The sequence below is a fragment of the Chlamydomonas reinhardtii genome, chromosome 16 (genome assembly GCF_000002595.2).
Source record: "Chlamydomonas reinhardtii strain CC-503 cw92 mt+ chromosome 16, whole genome shotgun sequence".
NCBI lineage: Eukaryota > Viridiplantae > Chlorophyta > Chlorophyceae > Chlamydomonadales > Chlamydomonadaceae > Chlamydomonas > Chlamydomonas reinhardtii.
Genome location: NC_057019.1, coordinates 6,891,682 through 6,909,935, shown reverse-complemented (window position 1 = coordinate 6,909,935; position 18,254 = coordinate 6,891,682). Strand labels below are relative to the sequence as shown.

Below are 18,254 nucleotides of genomic sequence, written 5' to 3'. Positions count from 1 at the left end.
TGCATGAAACGCGGAGCATTATGTTTACATGCCTCAACCGCATCCTTGAACTACACCCGCTCTAGCCAGCGTAGACCTTTGAAGAGAATGCAAGTCTCGACATAGTTTCTCCAAAGCTGAGCGCCTTCCATGTTCGGAGCCAGCATGCAGCGAGCCTTCGGCACGGCAACGCCGCGCCGAGCAGGGACCGCAGGAGCAGGGAGCAGCGGAACAGCTGGGCTAACACCAACTGCCACGCTCGACACCCCACCGCGCTCGCCCACGGGTTGCTTGCGCCGTTCGTGGCGCTTCGGGACCGGATCCAACACCGGTAAGACACACACAAAGCTGTCTATGGTGTTCCGGTCATGCCGCCTGACGCGCAAGGAGCTTGAGTCTCCAGCTGCGACGACCCTTCGCAGCGCAGCGACGACCCTTCGCCTTCCCCAAATCTTTGTATGTGCAGCTCTGCTTGCATCTATCAGTCTGCACATGTGGACATGGCGCCTGCATATTGGGGGTGCTAGGAAACAGCAAGCCACAGAAACGCTGCCGGCATTTCGCCACGCTCCGCCGCCGACCCGCCCCGACTCACCCCCCCCCCTCTGACACAGCTCTCCCCCTCCGCCTTGCCTTTTGCCTGTCTCGCCGCACGCGTTGTGCAGCTCTGGTTGCCATTGCGGCTGTAGCAGGGGTGCTGATGCTGGGCCTGGCTGCATACTGGGACTTCAGCAGCCGGCCGCGCTACCACGCGGCAGCCCACGGCTTTCACCCCGCCCACGCCGCCTACAGCGACGGCGCCTACCGGCCCCACCACAGCAACGGCGGCAGCAGCGGCGGGGCCGGCGGCATTGGCGGCGGTGGGCTGACGGGATGGGTCAAGGCACACCTCTACTCCAGCAGCAGCAGCAGCAGCAGCAGCAGCAGCGGTGGAAGTGGCGGTGGTGTCAGCGGTGGCGGCAGCAGCGGCGGCGCTGGCGGCAGTAGCAGCAAGGGAAGCGCCGGGCGCCGGGCGGCGTTCCTGGCGGAGGTCCTGCCGCTGCGGGTGGTGCTGACGGCGCCGCTGGAGCTGGCAATGCCGGGCGGCGGCGGCGGCGCCGTGACTGTGTCGGGGCGACAGGCGCTCACGGTAGGTGTGTTAGCTACAGGATCACTCGGTGTGGCATGGTGCGAGTGCGCGGTGTTTCTACGTCATATGAACGCCAGAGACGCGGCTTGCACGGCTGAGGTCTCAGTTCGCGCGCTGCCGCTGCCGCTGCCGCTGCCGCTGCCGCTGCCGCTGCCGCTGCCGCTGCCGCTGCCGCTGGTGCCGCGCCCTCCCTCCCTCCCCCCTGCTGGGTGCAGGCCGTGTTCAGCCGGCCGGTCATCGCGCTGGGCGCCGACTTCGGCCTCAGTGCCGAGCAGGCTGACAAGATGGTGCGGCAAACTGGGAAAGCATAAGGGGAAGGGGCCGACACTCTGTCGCGCGCGTGTGTGTGTATGGCTACAGGCAGTGCCAGCAGCGGCGCAACAGCAACTCGTGCGCCTGGCACTGCACTACCGGAATGTGCATGTGCACGTGCATGTGCATGTGCATGTGCATGTGCATGTGCATGTGTGTGTGTGTGTGTCTGTGTGTCTCACGTGCTGCTGCTGCGGCTGCAGGCGCCCTTCCGTCTGAGCTGCCCGGTGCCGGGCCGGGCTCGCTGGGTGACCACCACCATCTACCGCTTCGACCCGGCGGTGGACTGGCCCTCAGACCTGAACTGCGAGCTGGCCTGGAACCAGCAGCTCAGCAGCTACGACGGTGGGCGCTGGCGTGTACAGGCTGTGGGCCGTAGCCAGGAATATCAATCGTGTGTGCATGGGTATCAGCTGCTCAGGGAGATGCCACACACATGGGAAGGCAGCTCTCAGGCGGCCTGACTCCTGGCCTTCCAGGCGTGCCAGTGGAGTTGGTGCTGTTGGTACTGGTTGTGTTGGTTAGCGCCCGGCCTTTCGCCTACCGGGGCCTTTCGCCTCCCTCGCAGGTGTGCCCCTCCAGTTGGAGCTGGTGCGTGACGCCGGCCTGCCCCCTGGCGCCGGCAGTAGCAGCGCCAGCGCCAGCGCCAGCGGCAGTAGCAGCAGCAGTAGCAGCCCTGCGCCCGGCAGTAGCATTCCGGCCTCGGTGCGGCTGGCGACGCGGCCCAACTCCATGTGGGTTGCGGGGGTGCGGTCGGCTCGGGCGGCGGCGCTGACGGACGGGCTGTGGGACGCCATGACGGGCTTCCCGGATGAGACACTGCCCGAGGTGCCGCCGGACGGTGAGGGGGACAGCGTGCCTGTGTGTGTGCGCGTGTGCGTGTGCATGTGCGTGTGTGCGCAATGTGCCAGAGAGGGCAGTGCGTGCAATGCGCGTGTGAGAAAAAGTACGGACGCGGTCTTATTCACCACCACCACCACCACCACCACCACCACCGTGCAGGCCGCCTGCAGCTGTCATTTCCATACCCCGTCAATCTGCAGATGTTGCAGAAGGAGCTGCAGGTGCGTGTGTATGTGTGTGTGTGTGTGTCGTGTGTGTAAGTGTACACTGCTGTGCACGGGGACTTGGGGGGGAGTGGCTTTGGGGATCGCCAGCCGCACGCGCCGCCGCCGCGGCTGCAGCTGTGTGTGTGCTTGTGGTGGTGTTGCCCGTGGCGGTTGGGTATAGTGGTGGCAAGGCCGCGTGGGTCGGTGCTGGCCATCCTGACCGCTTCCCAAACACGCAACACACACACACACACACACACACGCACACACACCATGGGTAAAAGCGATAATTCATTCTGGCTTTTTGCAAACCACGATGATTTTCCCTCACAGCTGTTCGAGTCTGGCAGTAGCAGCCTGTGGTCCGGCAGTAGCAGCCTGCCACTGGACGTGTCGCCCTGCGCCCCACCCGACTTCACTCCCTGGCGCCCCTTCCTGGCAGCGGCAGCAGCAGCTGCTGCTACAGCCGCCAGCGATGCGGCTGCTACTGCTGCTACAGCTGCCGGGGCGGCTGATGCGCGGCTGTTGCTGGACGTGAACGCCACGTGTGCCGAGGTCAAGCCGCGTCAGCCGCCCGAGCCCGGCCGCGGGTGAGTGAACCTAAAGCAACTGTCCCCGGACGCATCCCCCATACATCCTGCCTCCCTAACTGTTTTCCCTCACCACGAAACGCGTCCGCACAGGTACAAACTGCGCCTCCCCCGCGGGGCGCGGTACCACGCCCTGTCCGGGCCGCTGGGCCAGACCGTCGAGGTCACCTTTGGCGGCCTGCGCCCCTTCCAGCTGCCTTTCCTGGATTTTGCGCGCCAGCGCGCCGGCAGTGGCGGTGGCGGCGGCGCCGCCGCCGCCGGTCCCGGGCAGGACGCGCCTACCCACGGGTGGCGCCGCCTGGACGTGTGGTTGCGGCACGGGTTGGCGGAGGGTGTGGCGGCAGCGGACCTGGCGGCGGCGTTGACGGTTTGTCGGTTGACGCCGCCACTGGGGGAGGGCGCGGTGGCGGCGGCGCTGCCGCAGCCGGCGGCGCTGTCGTGGGGCGTGTGTGCCGAGGAGCTGGGGTTTATGCTGGAGCTGGTGGGGCGGGGGCGGGCGAGGATGGAGGTGCCAGGGTTAGTGCCGGGCGGCAGGTACCGTGTGGCGGCGGCGGCGGCGGAGGGCGTGCGTGACGGCTACGGCCAGCCGTTGCAGGTGTGAGGTTGGGGGGGGGGGGAGGTCGGGAGGTTGGGAGGAGGGAGGTGAGGTGTATGTGTGCATCGCAAGGCGTCAAGGAGGTGGTCAGGGTGGGCTGGCAGGTGGAATGATTGCGATGTGCGGCTGCCGCTGGTGGCCCAGACTTCTGGGCGGGCGCCCTGCTGGCAGCTCAGGCTGCTGGGTGGGCGGGCGCCCTGGCCTGAAGCGCAGTCGCCGCCACGCGCCCAACCTCGGTGCCACGACGCCCCCCACATGCGCGTCAAAGGGAAACGACACGCGCGCGAGCGCGCGTGTGTGTACGTGTATGCGCACCCCCGCCCCACAGGCCTCCCACGCCGAGTTCTACATGTCCAACGTGGACTACCGCTTCGTGCCGCCCTACGGCGCCAGTGGCGGCGGCGGCTCCGGGTTCTTCATCACAGAGGACCAGCCCCTGCCGCCGCCCCTACCCCAGGAGCAGCAGCGCGGCAGTAGCCCTGGCAACAGCAGTAGCAGTAGCAGTATTTGCAGCAGCAGTAGCAGCAGTGCGGCGCCGCCGCTGACTGCCTGGCCGTATGCCGTACATCCGCCTGACGCGCTGTCGCCGGCGGAGGAGGAGCAGCGGCGGCGCTGGGGCGGCGGCGGCGGCTATGAGGATTTCACACAGGAGCTGCACATGTGGGCACCAGACCTGACGAGTCGCGGCGGCGGTGGCGGCGGCGGCGGCAAACGGGTTGATGACAGGGCGCTGGTGGCTGTACTGAAGATTCTGCAGGTGTGTGTATGTGTGTGTGTGTGTGTGTGTGTGTGTGTGTGTGTGTTATTTGTTGTTACCCAGCGCCCGCCTCGGTACCGTCCATGAACATATATCTATCCCAAGCACCCACCCATCACATACACACACACGCGCACACACGCCACAGGGCCGCATGTACAACGTGCACCTCCGGGGCGTGCTGGGCCCCCCCGCCCGCACGGTGCCGCTGCCGCCCGAGCTGCGCACCCGGCCCAAGTACGTGGCCGGCGGTCCGGGCGCCGGCGGCGGCGAGGACCTGGACGCGGCGGGGCGCGGCTGGCGGCTGCTGCAGCTGCCGCTGCTGCTGGAGCAGGGGGAGGAGGGGCAGGAGGCAGCAGGAGGAGGAGGAGGGGGGCGGAGCAGGAGCAGTCCGGTGCGGGTGATTGCCACCCAGGTACGTGTGTGTGTAAGTGTGTGTGTGTGTTAAAGAGCACAAGGAAAACATTACGCGTAGGACGCGTGTGTGTGTGTGTGTGTCTGGGAGGCTGGGAGGCTGGGAGGCTGGGAGGCTGGGATGCCGTGTCCGTGTTGGGCTGTGAGCTGTGGGCTGTGGGCGGCGCCTCTGGTCACTTTGTCCCAAGTCCCGCCCGCCTCCTCTTTGATACGCACCGTTCGCATGAATGGCTACGCCCGACCCCTAACCCCCGTGTGCTCTCACGTGTGCTCTCACATGTATATGGAGCTCGGAAGCTCGGAAGCTGACGAGTGCCACACACCCATTCTGCTGCTTGCACCAACCCCACAGCAGGGCTCCCAGCCCGTCAGCACCAACATACAGGTCCTGCTCAACAGCAGCCTCTCACTGTCCGTGGTGCGGGCCGCCGGCAGCAGCAGCAGCAGCAGTGGAGGCGGTGGTGGCAACACGCTCACTGCTTGGCTGCTGGACGGCAGCTCCGCCTCCGCCAACGGCCTCAGTGGCGGCGGCGGCGGGGGCGGCGGCGGTGGCGGCGGCGGCGGGGCGGTGGCGGGCGCGGCCGTTCATTTCTACATGCCGCCATCCTGGGATGTGAGCGGGCGGGATGGGGCCCTACCTACCTGTGCAAGCTGAAGATACGGACCTATGCATCTCCACACCGGCCTGTCTGCCCCTTGCTCCCCCCCTTTCATGACCATGTTGACCCCCTCCCGCCGCCCGGCCTGGCGGCGCTGTCACACACACCGGCAGGCCGACCCCGCCCGTGTGGCCTCATGCACCACCGACGCCGAGGGACTGTGTCAGGTGGAGGTCGGGCCGGAGCTGACACGGAACGTGAGTACGGCGTGGCGTGGCGTGGTGGCCAAACCCACGCTCACTGCATCTTGCTCCCTGCGCCCGAACCCTGCTGTGCCCACATATTCCCGTTGAATGGGTGCATTGCCGTGCGGTTGCGAACGGTTTAGCGGGCTGACGCGGCACAGCACACACACACATACACACACACACGCACACACCCATCACACTTATACACACACACGCACACAGGGCGGCGGCACCGGCCTGATGGCTGTGGCTGTGGCCCCCGGCGGCCGTCTGGCGCTGCTGCCCGGTGCGGGGTGGCTGGTGGCGCCGCCGCCGCCGCCCGCACACGTGGCGGCGCTGGTGGCGGACCGGCGGTTGGTGGTGCCGGGAGACAGGCTCAAGATCACCGGTGAGGGGTGCTAGTGCTACGTACTTTGCCACCTTGCTGCGGTGCAGCTGCAAATGTGTGCTCTGCGTTGCTGCCGGGCTGGCCGTGCGGGCCTGCATGGGCTGCCCGAGGCGTGAGAGCAGGTTGGCTCAGCTGGCAGTCGGGCTCCATACCCAACCCACGCTGCGACAATCTTGTCTTGTCCCATACCCCCACCCCACCCCCACCCCCTCACACGCAGTGCTCACGCCTGCTCACCCCTCCTTACGCCGCCCCTGCAACAACCTGTCAACATCATCTTAACCAATCATGCATGGAACCCCGCCCCCCACCCACCCCCAGGCTTCATCCAGCGGGTTGTGGGCCGCGCCCTGCACCTGCCCACCGGCCCGCTGCAGGCCGTGCTGGAGGTCAGCCCGCCATGGCAGCCGCCGCCGTCCGGCGCCGGAGCCGACCTGCCGACGCAGACAACCACAACCACCACCGCCGCCGCAACCACCACGATGGCCGGCAGCACCTCCAGCAATGCCATGTCCACCACCGCCCACATGATTAAGGCTGAAGGCATGAGCAGCAGTAGCAGCGGCATGAGCAGCAGCAGCAGCAGTGGCGGCGCCGCCACAAGCACTGCGGCCATATCTGGCCCCGGTCGGCGGCGGCAGCTGGCCTCGGCAGCCGCCATTGGCCTTGCCTCCCGGCCCGGCTTTGCAGGAAGTAGCAGCGGTGGCCACGGGAAGCAGCAGCAGCAGCAGCAGGGGCCGCCGCGTGTGGTGGTTGATATAGATCCAGAATCCGGAAGCATTCACGGGGAGATTGCGGTTCCACCGGACGCGCGGCTACAACCGTACAGCATCCTGCTGCGGCTGCCGCCGCCTGGTGACGGCCGCAGTAGCAGCATCCGTGTCGTCAAGCCCTTTGCCACACGGACAAGCCGCGGCGGTGGCAGCAGCAGCAGCAGCATTGGCGCTGCTGCTACTGCCGCCTCCGGCGGGCCGAGTTTTACGGCTATGGGTGGTGCTACTGCCAGGGTCGCAGCAGTGGGTCGCGCGGGCGCCCGGGGCGTGCGGCGGGTGCTGCTGCAGGGGGCGGAGGAGATGGAGGTGGCGGAGACACAGGGAGAGGCGGGCGCGGTGGCGGAGGGGGAGCAGCAGCAGCAGCAGCAGCAGCAGCAGCAGCAGCAGCAGCAGCAGCAGCAGCAGCCGCAGCAGGCTGTGTTGCCGGCAGCGGCAGTGGTGGCTGCCGTAACGCCCGCGGTGCTTCCCGACACCCCGACCTCCAACGCCAACCCCGATGCCAACACCAGCAGCAGTAGCGGCAGTGGCGGCAGTGGCGGCAGTAGCAGCGGCAGTAGCAGCGGCGCCGACAATGACGGCGGAGGGGAGTACGACGGAGGCGGCGACGGCGCCGGCGGCTTCGGGGAGGATTCGCGTCTGGGTGCGCTGGGCAATGTGGATGTGTGGGAGGTGGCGGCGTCGCTGGCCTTCACGGTGGCCGACCCTCGCCCGCCCACCGCCGAGCTCAAGGTGAAGAGGGAGGCTGCGGAGAGTGCCTCCTCATGTGTGCAGAGGGCAGGGCTTTCCATGTGTGTGTGTGTGTTTGTGTAGGTGTATGCGTGCGTGCGTGTGTGTGCGATGTTGCGTGCTTACTGACCCTTTCGGCCCCGTGGGCGCATCACAGCGCCACCCCAACCTACAGCTCCTCATCACCACACACACCTCAAAACACACACACACACACACACACACACACACACACGCACACACATGCACACACACGCACACACACACACACACTCACATCCAAGTAACTCCGTCGCGTCATTGGGCGGGCTTTCGTTTCGTTTTTTTAACACACATCCACACCCCGCCTGCCCTCTTCCGCACACACGCCCCCGGCCCCCAGGTGGACGCGCCGCCCTGGGCTGCCCCCAACGCCTCGGCCCTGCGCATCAACCTCACGGCCGCCTCCTACATCGGCGCCTCGGTGGAAGGCGCGGAGCTCACTCTCACCTGGCGCACCGCCAAGGTGAGTAGGGTGGCGGGGCCTGTGGTGGGGCGTGGGTGGGTGCACGGGTGGGCAAGCGGTTGAGCACTTATGTGTGGGGCGGGGCCGCGGGGAGGCTCGGGGTGGAGTGTGGATGATTTCTTGACTGGTGGCACCGAGCCCTCTCCTTGCAATGACACAACGCGTGCAGACGTCGGATGTGGTGAAGCTGGTGACGGACGCGTCGGGGCGGGCACACACGGTTTTGGATCTGGCGGCGCTGCCGGAATCCAACCGCTCCGAGCCGTACGACAGCCTGGCGCTTGACGCGGAGTGGATCGGGCCCACGCGCGAGCGCATCACGCAGTCCAGGCAGATCACGTGAGCACGTTAACACCATGGTGCCCTTGATTGACGGCTGGCTGTTGCCGCTGTAGGGGTATTGCAGCAGCATTGATGCGCTCTTGCCTGCGGTGCAAGAAGCTATTTGGAATGCAGGGTTGCCCAAATCCGCACACGTTGTGGGCTGGGCCCTCCTCCCAGCCAGCCGGCATCTAGATCACTGCTGTCTGACAGCGCCCTCCATGTTTCTGCCCTCCCTGCCCTTGCCCTCCCTCCCTCCCTCCCTCCTCTCAGCCTGGCGGACGGCCCCGCCCGCCTGCAGCTGCAGACGTCCCTGGACACGGACGTGCCGGGCGTGGCCTTCGCGCTGGGCGCCCAACTCACCTCCAATGTGGACGGCTCGGCCATCACCGGCGTCGCCGTCACCGCCACCCTCAAGCCCGACACCGACACCTCCGCCGGCCCCGCCGCCTGCGCCGACACGCCCAGCTGCGCCACCACCAGTGGCACGGGCCTGGACGCGGGCTGCCAGCTGGCGCTGCCGTGCGTGGGGCGCTTCGTGCTGGAGGCGTGCGCGGAGGTGCGTGCGTGTGAGTGGGAGGCGAGTGGGAGTGAAGGGCATGGCCGCTAGGCCGCGTGAGATGCAGATCGCAACAAGCCGGAGCAGCGTGTGTAGGCCAGGGCACTGCGTCTTGCAGCGAGTGGGAAGAGGAGGGAGGAAGCAGGAGGAAGGTCGGGGAGCAAGGAGGGGGACGGGGTTGCACCCGAACGCTGCACCCAAGGAGTCGCGCCCCCATGCATTGCTATGTGTGACTGACAGGTTGAGGCCGACGCGACCTGGGATGGCGGCGGCGGCGGTGGCGGCGGGCGGCATCGTGTGTGTGACCGCCGCTACCTGGGCCGTAACGCGTCCGAGTGGGCGGCGGCTCCCTGGAGCGCACACCGCACCCCCGAGCTGAGGCTGGACAGGTGCGTGCGACTGTGACCGTGGCTGTGTGACTGTGTGTATGATTGGGATGCGGCAATGTGTTCGTGCTTGTATGCGCAAGGATCTGAGGCTGCCGCCGTGCATCGGACCACAGATCGTGTCCGGCTTACCGGGCTTTCAAGACATGTCAGCCATGCCCTTCCGCCGTGCCCATGCTGCCCTGCCGCGTGCAGGGAGACCTACTCCGTGGGCGAGTGGGCGCAGCTGCGGCTGCAGGTGCCGTGGCCGGGCGCCCGACTGCTGCTGGTGTGGGGCAACGAGGGCGGCGTGCGGCGCACCGTGGTGGGCCTGGCGGCACAAGTCGGCAGCACTAGTAGCGACAAGGTGGGAGCTTTGCACCTGTCCACACAATGCTTGCAACAGCATTTCGCAACAGCTGTGTGCGCCTGTGTGCGCCTATGTGACTCTAAGACAGTTGCTTGTGGTTTCTCGCGACTGATATACACATCGATGCAGGGTTTCCCATAAGCAAGTCTGTGTACGTGTGTGGTATGGCTTGTGTCGTGTGTGCCAGGCCACCGCCGAGCTCAAGCCCAATTCGCTGGCGGTGCTGAGCATCGGGCCTCTGGGCCAGGAGTGCGTGGGCGGCTGCTCGCTGGTGGGGGTGCTGGACGTGCCACGTGCCAGCCCGTCAGACATGCAGCTGCCGGAGCAGGTGGGCGGCGCCGCCGGAGCGGGGGGGGGAGGGGAGGGGAGCGGGGAGGGGAGGGGAGGGGAGGGGAGCGGGGAGGCTGGGGCGGGAGGCTGGGGCGGAGGGATGCATTCATGATTAGCTAAGGAATGGTAGACGGGGGCCGGTTAGGTCTCCTGGATGGGAGGCTGGTCGACTGGCCGGAACCCTCCTTGCTGCCATCGGCTGCTGACACCGCTGCAAGTGGGCTGTGAAGGGTGGGGCGGAGCATGGTGGTCTTGGCAGAGCAAGCGTAACAGTGGACCGGTAGGTTGACAAACGATTGTCACTCACTCCTGGCCTCCCTGCCCCCGGGTGCACTTGAGTTTGGGCTGGTATTTAAAACCCCACCGACCCGTGCCCCCTCCCTCCCCACCTACACCTCCCACCTCACACACGCCACACACACGCAGGTGCCCATAAGTCGGCTGTTCGACCCGCGCGCCCCCCACAGCCTCAGCCTGGGCCCGCTACGGCTCAACGTGCAGCCGTCCAACTCCCTGGGCGTCGCCGTCAGCGTGGCAGCGGCGGCGGCGGCAGGTGGGGATGTCGGTGGTGGCGGAGGCGGGAAGAAGGCGGCGGTGGTCGTGAGGGACGTGGGCGGAGAGCAGCTGGTGACGATTGAGCCGGGCGCCCAGGCGGAGGTGAGGCGTGCGTGCGTGTGTGTGTGTGTGTGTGTGTTGTGTGTGTCTGTGTGTGTGTTAGAGAAGCGAGAACGTGCGCGCACATGTGTGTGCGCGCGCTGTGTGGTATCACACTCCACGATTGCACGTGCGACTGCCATGTCGGCATCGCCCCCGCCACACACCCATTTGCAGCTCTTGGCATAACGAAGAGGCTTACTTGCGTGACAACGCCCGGCTCCTGCTCCTCCTCCTACTGCTGCTGCCGTAGATCACGGTCGCCGTCACAGATCCCAACACCAACACCACCACCACCACCACTACCGCCGGCGCCTCCGTGACTGTGTACGGCGTGGACAAGGCATTCCTGGACCTGCTGCCGTACCCGCTGCCGGCGCCGCAGCAGGAGGTGGTGCTGCGGCTGGCGGCGGCTGTGGCGGCGTACGGCCCCAGCGCTTACCGCCTGGCGCCCGGAGCGGTGCAGGCCGTGTTCGCAAAGCTCATGAGCCGGTAAGAGTGATGAGCGGGGCAGCGCGCGGGTTTGCATGCTGAGGTGGTGATGCTGGTTCTGTGGTGGTTTCCGAAGTAATGCTGGCGCTTGGTGATGCCTTATCGGGCTTGCAAGGCGATGTGTGTTTTACCTTCCCATGCACCCCAGTCATCGCTGCCCTCCCACGCACGCCACCCATGTTACGTCAGACACACCCCACCCTACCCCGTCCAGGCTCACGGGCCAGGACCCATGGCTACCCACGGACACGTTTGTGGGGCAGCCGCAAGACAGTGGCCTCGCACCGCGCCTCTTCAGAGGCGGCGGCGGCTACCCAGGCGGCGGCTATCCAGGTGGTAGTGGTGGCAGTGGCGGGCCGATGTATGCGGTGGACGCGAATGACACCGAGTACCTGTCGCGATTCTCCAGCGTCATATCACTGATGCCGGTGCGCGTGTGTGTATATGTGTGTGTGCCGCCCCACATGACGTTTGATCATGTGCGCTGTGCATTTACTTGTTTACGGTACATGCATGTGTTTGGCATTTGCATCGGGCACTTCGGTCGCACGAAAGCCATGGCTGAAAGACCCATGCACGTGGAACAGGGCGGTGGCGGTGGCTGGGGTGGCGGCGGCGGCGGCATTGCCTACAGCCGCATGCGTACGGCTGGGGTCGCTGGGGCCGCCGACAACGGCGCTACCCTGATGATGGCGACAGACAGCGCCGCGGGCGGCGGCGGCATGGCAGGTGAGCGATCTTACTTTATTAGCGGTGGTTGTTTTTGGGTCGTGGCCACATTGGGTCGGGGCCGCCATCGGTTGCGCTCAACAAGCAGGTAGCACGTGACGTGGGGGGATCGCCCGTCATGACCTGCCGTGGCTGACTGGCTGGCCGCTCCGCCCCGCAGTGGCCGCCATGGCTGCCCTGCCGCAGCAAGAGATGGCGGCGCTCCCACGTACCGCCGCCATCATGACCAAGTCAGCCGCAGGTAGGTGCTAGGTGCCATACATAGCGGCGGGCTGTGGTTAGTGGTGGGCTGAGCTTACTGCCTGGGCGTTTGGAGCCTTCAGACAGCATTACGGACGCCCACTCCAGCATTCGCACCTGTCGCTGCCATTGCTGCAACCCCACACACCTTGCTGCTTCCATCCCAAGACCCACACGCCCTGCCTCTTGCAGCCTCCGACGAGTCATTTACCGCCGCCGCGACACACGCCGACGGCGCCGGGCCGCCCTCCTCCACGCCCTCCGCCACCCTGCCGCCGCGCTCCTCCTCCTCCTTCATCGTGACGCCGCTGTTCGCCACCGCCGTCACCGACGCGTCCGGTGTGGCTCGCGTGACCTTCACCGCGCCGCCCAACCTGGGCACGTTCGTGCTGCGCGCCTTCGCCGCTTCTGGCGCCGCCGCCAAGTACGGCTCTGGCGAGGCCAAGCTGGCGGTGCGGCGGGCGCTGTCGCTGACGCCCAGCGTGCCGCGCTTTGTGCGTGTGGGCGACCAGTTTGAGGCGGGCGTGGTCGTCACCGTAGGCTCCGCGCCGGCCAGCGTCGCCGTCAGCCTAAAGCTGGAAAACGCAGCCGACAGCCCTCTGACGCTCAACGGTGTGACCTCCAAGACTGTGACCTTCGCAGCGGGCGGCGGCCTGCAGCAGGAGGTGCGCTTCAGCTTCACGGCGGTCGCCATCGCGAGCGCCACGCTGGTCTTTGATGCGGTGGACTCGGCGGCCGGCGGCGGCTCCGACAGCCTGAGCCTGGAGGTGCCGGTGTACGGGCAGCAGGGCGACGTGTGGGTGGCGACCTCCTTCGCGCTCAAGGCGCTGCCCGCCTCCGACTCGGACGTGGTGCAGTGGCAGGAGGGGCTGGCGCTGCCGGACGCAGTGCCGGGAAGCGGTGAGCTGCAGGAATAATAGGGCAGGGAGATGGTGAAGTAAAGTGGCGGGGAGGCAATGGAGGGTAGGGAGGCTCAGCTTGCCGTGCCGTTCACGGCGCCTGCAGAAGGTGAAGGCAGAATCATTTGGAGGGAGGAGAGTGCTGCTGGCGGGTGGGAAGGGGATTGCAGCGCTTCAGTGGCGTGCACATGACCGCACAGCCTTGACGGCGACCAGCCTGTGGTTCCACGTCACACCTGTGTACCCAAACGCGCTGCCGCCGCTGCTCTGACCCGTACCACTGTCGCAGGCGGCCTTAGCCTGACGGCGGGTGTGGGCTACCTCCCTGCCCTGGTGGCCGCCTACGACGCACTGCTGCAGCAGGAGGAGACCAGGTGGGGAAGGCGTGCGTGATGGGGCCGGGCGGCCAGGGGGGAAGCGATCCGAGAGGCCGCCCGTCTGGTGCCGCATTCAGTGCACGCAGGGAGCGCCCTTGTTTCATGACGGAAAATCATTTCTTTGCATTGTCCGACATGCGCAAGCGTCGCACGGCGTCGCATATGCTGCGTCCTGCGTGTTCCATTACCGTATGCTCGCTCCCTGGCACACACGCACACACACACACACACACATACACACACACGCGCGCAAACAGGCTCTACCCCGAGGCACCCGCCGCGCTGCAGTGGGCGCTGCTGCCGCCGCTGCTGTCGCTGTACGGGCAGCCCCCGCCCAGCCCGGAGCAGCAGCAGGAGGTGGCGGCGGCTTACGTGGACCTGCAAGACCTCAGCAGCGGCACAGCCGTGGGGCTGGTTTGGAGGAACGCCTTCCCCAACTCGAGGTGCGCGGTGGTGACGTGGGATGCCGTAGGTGCCGAACCCGCGTAACGTGTCTGTGGTGCCTTGCGTCCGTGTGTAATGAGTTGCCATCTGGTGTGGATCTAGGGTCTGTGCTTGCGGGTGGGTACAAGGCAGAACTACTTGAGCGTGCATGTGTACGTGCACATGCGTGCGAGCTGCTACCATGCCCATGCACCTGACCCACTCACTCACGGCCGGATTGAGGTCATGGCCCATCAACCCAACCACTCGCTCCACAGGTGTGACACCTACCTGAACGCGCGCGCCCTGTTCCTTGTGGGACTGCGCTCCTGCGCCCTGGCCTCCGCCTCTCCCGCCGCCGCAACCACTGGTGCCGGCGCCTCCGCCTCCGCCGCTGCCGCTGCCACTGCCGCAAATGACGCCGCCTGGCATGTGTATCTTCACCGCCCGCTGCCAAGCTGCGCCGCCTTCCCCGTAACCGGCCAGGCGGGGGCGCAGCCTCAGGCCGACCCCCCGAACGACACGGTGGGGCTGCTGTCGGCAACATGGGCGGCGGCGCTGGGTGGGCAGCTGGTGGCAGATGCGGAGATGTCGCGGCGGCAGCAGTACGGCGGACGGCCGTACGGTGACATGGACACCCTGGCATGGGCGCGGCTGGTGCTGGGGGCGAACTGGGATCCGCGCAGAGCGGGGGCCGGCGACCAGGTGCGTGTGTGTGGGGGGGTTAACGTTGAACCAATCCCGTAAGGAAACAGTCGCGCGGCAAGGAGAATAGCAGCTGCAAACGCGAGTCCTTGTACATCACCATATGTAGTCGGGCGGGCTTGGGCAGTGTAGCGACAGGTGGAAGGAGCAGTCCAGAGCAGCTCCGTGTGGGGGGGAGAGGGCGCTGTGTGAGCCTCGCGCTTTATGTGCCTGGGAGCAGTGTGCGTTTGAGGGGTAGGTTGACACAAGGTCGTCGCTGCCACATGTGCGCGCAAGCATCCCAACCCAACCCTTGCACTTACAAACATGCACGTACAGGTGGCTAGCGACCTGTCACTTGCGATATTGGTCAGCAAGGCCGGCCTGGTCGACAAGGGCGGCGCCAACTGGGGCCTGCAGGTGCGAACTGCCTCCCTCCCGCCTCATCATGCGGCCCAGCCAACACGTTCAAGTAACAGCGGTCGCACGTGTCCCGCCTGTTCGGCACCCTCTGCCCCACCTTCACTCCGCCACTCCGCCCGCTCCACACTCAACCACCTCTCCGCAACCACCATCACCACCACCACTCCAAATTTCCCAAACTGCCTCTTTCATCGTCGTCTGTCCTCTGTCTGTGCAGACGCGTGTGGCTCTGGCGCTGCTGCTGCAGTCGCTGCCGGAGGACCAGCGGCCGCACGGCGGCACCGCGGCCCTGGCGGGCGCACTGACGGGCGTCACGTCCTCACTGCGTGTGCAGGGCCGCACAGCCTACGTCGCGGCGTGGGAAGGTAACGAGCCGCAGATCACACCCCATGCCGCCTGCTGGCCGCGTACTGGCCATTACTCCACTAGTGCTGACCCGGACTCACCTTGCCTCTTAAACCCGCACTGCCCGCACCACCCCCTGCTCTCCTGCCTACCTCCCATGCAACAGGCGCCACCGCCGCCGCGCCACTGGACACCCAGGCCCTGGCCCTGCTGCTGCTGCTCCGCTCCGGCGCAACACACCAGCTGCTGCCCAAGCTGGCGGCCTACGTGGCAGACCCCTCGGGATCCGGATCCGGTCCTGCAACAACCGCCTCGATGTCGTACTGGGCGACGCCCCGCCTGTCGTACATTGATCAGGCGCTGGTTACGGCGGCGCTGGCCGAGTACGACAGAGCGGTTGGGAGCGCGCAGCCGGCGGTCAACGTCACGGCGGTGGCGGCCGGTGTCACGGTGCTGCGGGTGCGTTCGTGTGCGCGCGTTGCTTGTGCATTGATGGGTGACATGAAGGATATGTGGCACGTGCGCTACGTGCATTCCTATGTGCGCGCGGGAGGAGGCTTGTGTTGCAGTTGTGATGTATGACTTGTGTCGGGTGACAATGACAAATTGACATACACTGCGCAGGCCAACTTTCGCACCGGCGGCAACACGCGCCCCGTCACCAACACCACAGCATGGCACACCATCTGCGCGAGCGAGAGAAAGTCAGCTGGCGTCCACAAGAGCAGCAACACCTCATCATCCGCCAACGTCACCGCTCACGGCACGCTTAACATGAAGGTGGGACCCGCAACAGGGCGCGCCACCACAAAGCATTCACCGTATGTATGAATATCACCGTCCGCTTGCACGATAGTTGTCCGCCCCAACTCCCATGGCTTCGCTTCCTCTTCACTGCGCAGCCGCTCTTCCCATTCCGTTCTCGTCCACACAAACCAAACATGCCCCACAGACGCACCCCACACACACACACGCGCCTACACGCTGCGTCAGCGCCTCCCCCTTGCGCCTTCCTCACACAGGCGGTCGGCACCGGCGAGGTGTCTGTGGCGGCGTCGCTCCACTTCGTTCCCTCCGCGCTGCTGTCGTTCCCCTCCTACCGCGGGCTGTACGTGGAGGCGGCGCTGCAGCAGGTGGACCCGCGCACAGGCGGCCCCACCGGCGGCCGCCTGGCGGCGGTGCCGCTGGGCTCGGTGGTGGCGCTCACAGTGCAGCTGACCACTCCCGACGACCTGGGCGCGGTCACGCTGTCCGTCATGATGCCGGGAGGACTCGAGTGAGTGGGGCTGGGGGGCGGGGCCAAAGGCGCGTGATGTTGCATTCGATTGCTTCAGAGCAGAGTGCTGCTGTCCTGTTCCTGTAATGCAAACACGCGGAGGGAGATGCGCGGGCTTGCGTGTTTAGGCGTGCTCGGGTCTGGGCGCGGGCTGTTGGGCGCAGGGGCCCGCGGGTTGGCTCATTCCGACGCAAAGCGGGTCATTGGTGCCGTACTTGTTTGGTTCTCACAACGGACCGCCTTGTTTCATGCGGGCAGGCCCATTGACCCCAACGTCCCTGGGGGCGCTTCCGGCGGCGGCAGTGGAGTCGGCGGGATGGCCACACGGCCTATGCCCGGGCGGTCGTACGGCGCAGCGACCGGCAATGCGTACGGCATCGCTCCATACGGCACGTGCGCTGCCGGGCTGCTCACTGACCTGCCGTGGGCTTCGTACGGCGCGTGGGGCTTCATGTTCCCGGTGTGCCCGACCCAGGTGCGTCGTGGCTTTGCTTGCAAAGGGACCTGGCATTGCAAAGAGCGTGTGTAGAGTCCGGGGGTTGATCACAGGGCCAGCGCGCACTGAAAGCGCCGTCCCGGCATCCCAGCATGTGTGTCCACACAGAAGCCCGCTAGGTACCGTGTGTGTTCTAGCCGCAACCTTCCATCCCTGCCTGCTGTCACGCGCACGCGCAGGAGACGCGCCCCTCCGTTGTGACGTTCTCCTACTGGGCCCTGCGCGCCGGCACCTCCTCCGTCACCATCCGCGCCGTGGCCGCCACTGCTGGCGATTTCGTGATTCCGCCCATACGCGCCTGGGCCGAGGTGGGTGCGTGCTAGCGTGCATGCAAACAGATGTCAAAAGTGATTTTGTACGTTACTCACGCAAGTGCAGCACTCTCCATGTGAACTTGGCTGGCACACCACAGATGCGCTGACGCGTTGTCTGGTGCCTTCGTCAATCCATCACAACTGCCCACTGCAGGCCCAGCCCGAGCTCATGGGCATGTCGGCGGCGGGGCAGGTGCGCGTGTGCGCCGACTGTAAGGAGGCGGAGCCCGCGCCGCCGGCGCCGCCCCCGCGTGGCTGCCCGGGCGACTGCAGCGGCCACGGGCTTTGCAACGTGGCTGCGGGCACGTGCCTGTGCGGGGCCGGGTACGAGGGAGAGGACTGCAGCGAGAGGCAGAAGGCGCGGCGGCTGCGTGGCAATTAGTTCGTGCCTGAGGAAGAGGAAGAGGAAGACGGGGCATTGTTGGTAACCATCGTTGGGATGAGTGCACGCAGGACTTTCAGTAGTGTGTCATGTGCATATGGTGCAGCGGGACAGTAGGGTTTGCATGGCATGGACTGCGGAGCAATGCATGTGTCGTGTGTCTTGAGACGTAGCAAGTACTGTGACATACCGGTGCATGTCTTTGTGTTGATAAAAGCAGGAACACAAGCAGAAAGGTTGCTACCACTGTGTGTGTGTGTGTGTGTGTGTGTGTGTGTGTGTGTGTGTTAAAGAGCACAAGGAAAACGTTGCGCAAAGACAGTGTATGCGATGCAGCAAAGCGACGGTTTACGGGTGTTACCTGAAGTTACCTCGTGTGTGTGTGTGTGTGTGTGTGTGTGTGTGTGTTTGTGTGTGTTAGGAAAAGCACAAGGGAACTATTGGACACTGCGCATATGCGAAGACAATGGTACATGTATACCGTGCGTGTGTGCCATGGGTGAGGGTGTGG

The 18,254-nt window shown here is 66.1% G+C and overlaps 1 protein-coding gene across 2 annotated transcripts; it reads left to right on the top strand.

Moving 5' to 3' along the window:
- The first annotated feature begins 30 nt into the window (after window positions 1–30).
- CHLRE_16g676533v5 (uncharacterized protein) lies at window positions 31–18,214 on the top strand. 2 transcript variants are annotated; one of them, XM_043071302.1, is made up of 37 exons: window positions 31–310; window positions 645–1,108; window positions 1,324–1,395; window positions 1,624–1,765; window positions 1,989–2,261; window positions 2,423–2,484; window positions 2,803–3,059; window positions 3,153–3,654; window positions 3,983–4,411; window positions 4,560–4,826; window positions 5,181–5,438; window positions 5,598–5,681; window positions 5,895–6,060; window positions 6,382–7,562; window positions 7,942–8,064; window positions 8,234–8,403; window positions 8,659–8,944; window positions 9,185–9,333; window positions 9,526–9,676; window positions 9,867–10,007; window positions 10,436–10,666; window positions 10,917–11,155; window positions 11,370–11,583; window positions 11,743–11,884; window positions 12,045–12,125; window positions 12,317–13,024; window positions 13,313–13,397; window positions 13,658–13,843; window positions 14,102–14,528; window positions 14,847–14,927; window positions 15,148–15,295; window positions 15,442–15,734; window positions 15,900–16,055; window positions 16,298–16,551; window positions 16,810–17,026; window positions 17,227–17,355; window positions 17,516–18,214. In XM_043071302.1, exons 1-37 carry the CDS (start codon window positions 145–147, stop codon window positions 17,741–17,743), a joined length of 9,162 nt encoding a protein of 3,053 aa, XP_042916209.1. In that variant the 5' UTR covers window positions 31–144; the 3' UTR covers window positions 17,744–18,214. The 2 variants fall into 2 exon arrangements, with proteins under 2 accessions (XP_042916209.1, XP_042916208.1); XM_043071301.1 differs by having other exon boundaries at window positions 5,178–5,438.
- Window positions 18,215–18,254: the final 40 nt, after the last annotated feature.

Excerpts from the sequence above, each read along its gene's own strand:
- CHLRE_16g676533v5 (XM_043071301.1), top strand. The coding sequence starts at position 145 with ATGCAGCGAGCCTTCGGCACGGCAACGCCGCGCCGAGCAGGGACCGCA. Across the intron at positions 7,563-7,941 it reads CGCCCACCGCCGAGCTCAAG|GTGGACGCGCCGCCCTGGGC; the intron begins GTGAAGAGGGAG and ends CCCGGCCCCCAG. Across the intron at positions 10,008-10,435 it reads ACATGCAGCTGCCGGAGCAG|GTGCCCATAAGTCGGCTGTT; the intron begins GTGGGCGGCGCC and ends ACACACACGCAG.